At 22.4% G+C, this 1,873-nt stretch overlaps 1 protein-coding gene across 4 annotated transcripts in view; it reads left to right on the plus strand.

Annotated features, from left to right (window-relative positions):
• The window catches only part of LOC107611718 (flavin-containing monooxygenase FMO GS-OX5-like), a 10,982-nt gene extending 9,632 nt beyond the window's left edge, over positions 1 to 1,350 (plus strand). The window contains exons 2-3 of one of the 4 annotated variants that reach the window (XM_021110075.1): positions 301 to 383; positions 1,137 to 1,350. In XM_021110075.1, coding sequence (XP_020965734.1) covers positions 301 to 383; positions 1,137 to 1,287 — 234 coding nt within the window. In that variant the 3' untranslated portion in view covers positions 1,288 to 1,350. The remainder of the gene's footprint in view (positions 1 to 300; positions 384 to 1,136) is intronic. The other 3 variants (XM_021110074.1, XM_021110073.1, XM_021110076.1) reach the window with 3 other exon arrangements.

Raw genomic sequence — 1,873 nt, forward strand, 5'->3', positions numbered from 1 at the left:
TGTTTATTTTTTATTTTTTGTTTAAATAAGTAATTTTAATTGAAAAAATAAAGAAAATAAATTTTAGACTAAAATATCAACTTTAAGTAATTCTTTTTTGTCCTTTTAATAGAGTATGTTCAAACTTCAAAGCTCATTGATGAATGACGATAATAAAAAATTGATCTTAATTCTTAAAATTTCTTGGTTTTCTATTTTACGCATATTAATGATGAATTATTATTTTATTTCGATCTTATTGTGTTATTTGTTTCAGTAAGTATCTCATTTTGGTACTTCTAAGTTTTATCGTATTTGCAGATAAAATGTGTGAATAAAGATGGCTCGATTTCCTTTCAAGATGGATCATCAATTTTTGCAAATACCATAATCTACTGTACTGGGTATAATCAGAAAGGCCTCGCCCATTTTTATATTTTTCAGGATAAAATTTTTTATTATCACCTTTTCTATTTCCAAACTTTATTACCAGATTGTTGTCATTTTTTTTAAAAATATTCATTCATATATCATCGTTTTAATGTATTTTTTATTGTTTTTTTCTACACAGAGAAATTACAGAAGGAAATGCCTGCATTGCAATAATAATAATAACAACAACAATAACAATAATAACAGTAAGAACAACAATAAAAACAATAACAACAACAATAACAACACTAATAATAATAACAATAATAAGACAATAATAACAACAACAACATCAATAAAAACAATAAGAACAACAACAATAACAACAAAGAACAATAATAATAACAATAACAACAACAAAAAAAACAATAATAATACTTATTTAACATTCATTAATTGTTGCGACAATTAATTAATGCTAAATAAGATAAGTTCTGGCTATTTTTTTTGTATACCTAGCATTACCCATAATAATGTCACCGTGTTAATAGTAACATATTTATAAATAATATGAGGATATTGACAATTTGATAGTAAAATTTTTTTATAATATCAATTAAAAATTTATCTTTCAACTGTATGTATTTATTTACGTCTGTGCATATATCTTTCCTATATTTATAAGTTATTATATGTTTGTAGAAGTCATTTCTACACATCACTTTGTAACTTTATAATAGGCGTGATTTAATTTAATTTTGTTTCTAAATAAAATGTATTGGCAGATACAAATACCATTTTCCGTTTCTTGATATCAATGGAATCGTAACCGTTGAAGACAAGTGTGTTGGACCATTATATAAACACATCTTTGCTCCAGCATTAGCACCTTCTCTATCTTTCATTGGTATTGTTACTAAGGTAATTGTAATTTAGTTACAAGTTTTTCCCATAATTCTTTCAAAGTATTGTGGAAGTTTTTTTTCTATTAATGTGGTTATTATCTCAACAATGGCTCTGTTTGGTTGATATATGATGAGATATAGATATAAAAATACAAACATTAAAAATATAGACATAAAATATTTGTGTTTATGTATTGTGTTTAGCAAAAATAAGAAACAAGATATACATATTTAAAAAAGATTGAATTACTTTTTATTCAATCACAAATTTTACCATCATCACTGTATACCCATTACTCCAAACACTGCATATCATTACCAGTTTACCATTAAATTTTTATTTCTTCTAATATTTTTTATTTCTTCTAATATCATCTTAAATTATCATTCAAATATTAAATATATATTTTTTCTTAAAAAATAAAAAACTAAAACTCAGAATTTATCAAAAATTAATCAAAATTTAAATAAACAAAAAAATTAAATATACAATTTTTTTCTTGAAAAAAATAGAAGGATAAATTTAGTTGTAGAATCTAAAAGAGGAAGAAAAAAAAAGAAAAATTTGAAAAAATAAGAGGATAAATTTTAAAAATTCATAAAATTCTTTTCACAAA

This window comes from Arachis ipaensis, chromosome B08, assembly GCF_000816755.2.
Source record: "Arachis ipaensis cultivar K30076 chromosome B08, Araip1.1, whole genome shotgun sequence".
Classification (NCBI taxonomy): domain Eukaryota; kingdom Viridiplantae; phylum Streptophyta; class Magnoliopsida; order Fabales; family Fabaceae; genus Arachis; species Arachis ipaensis.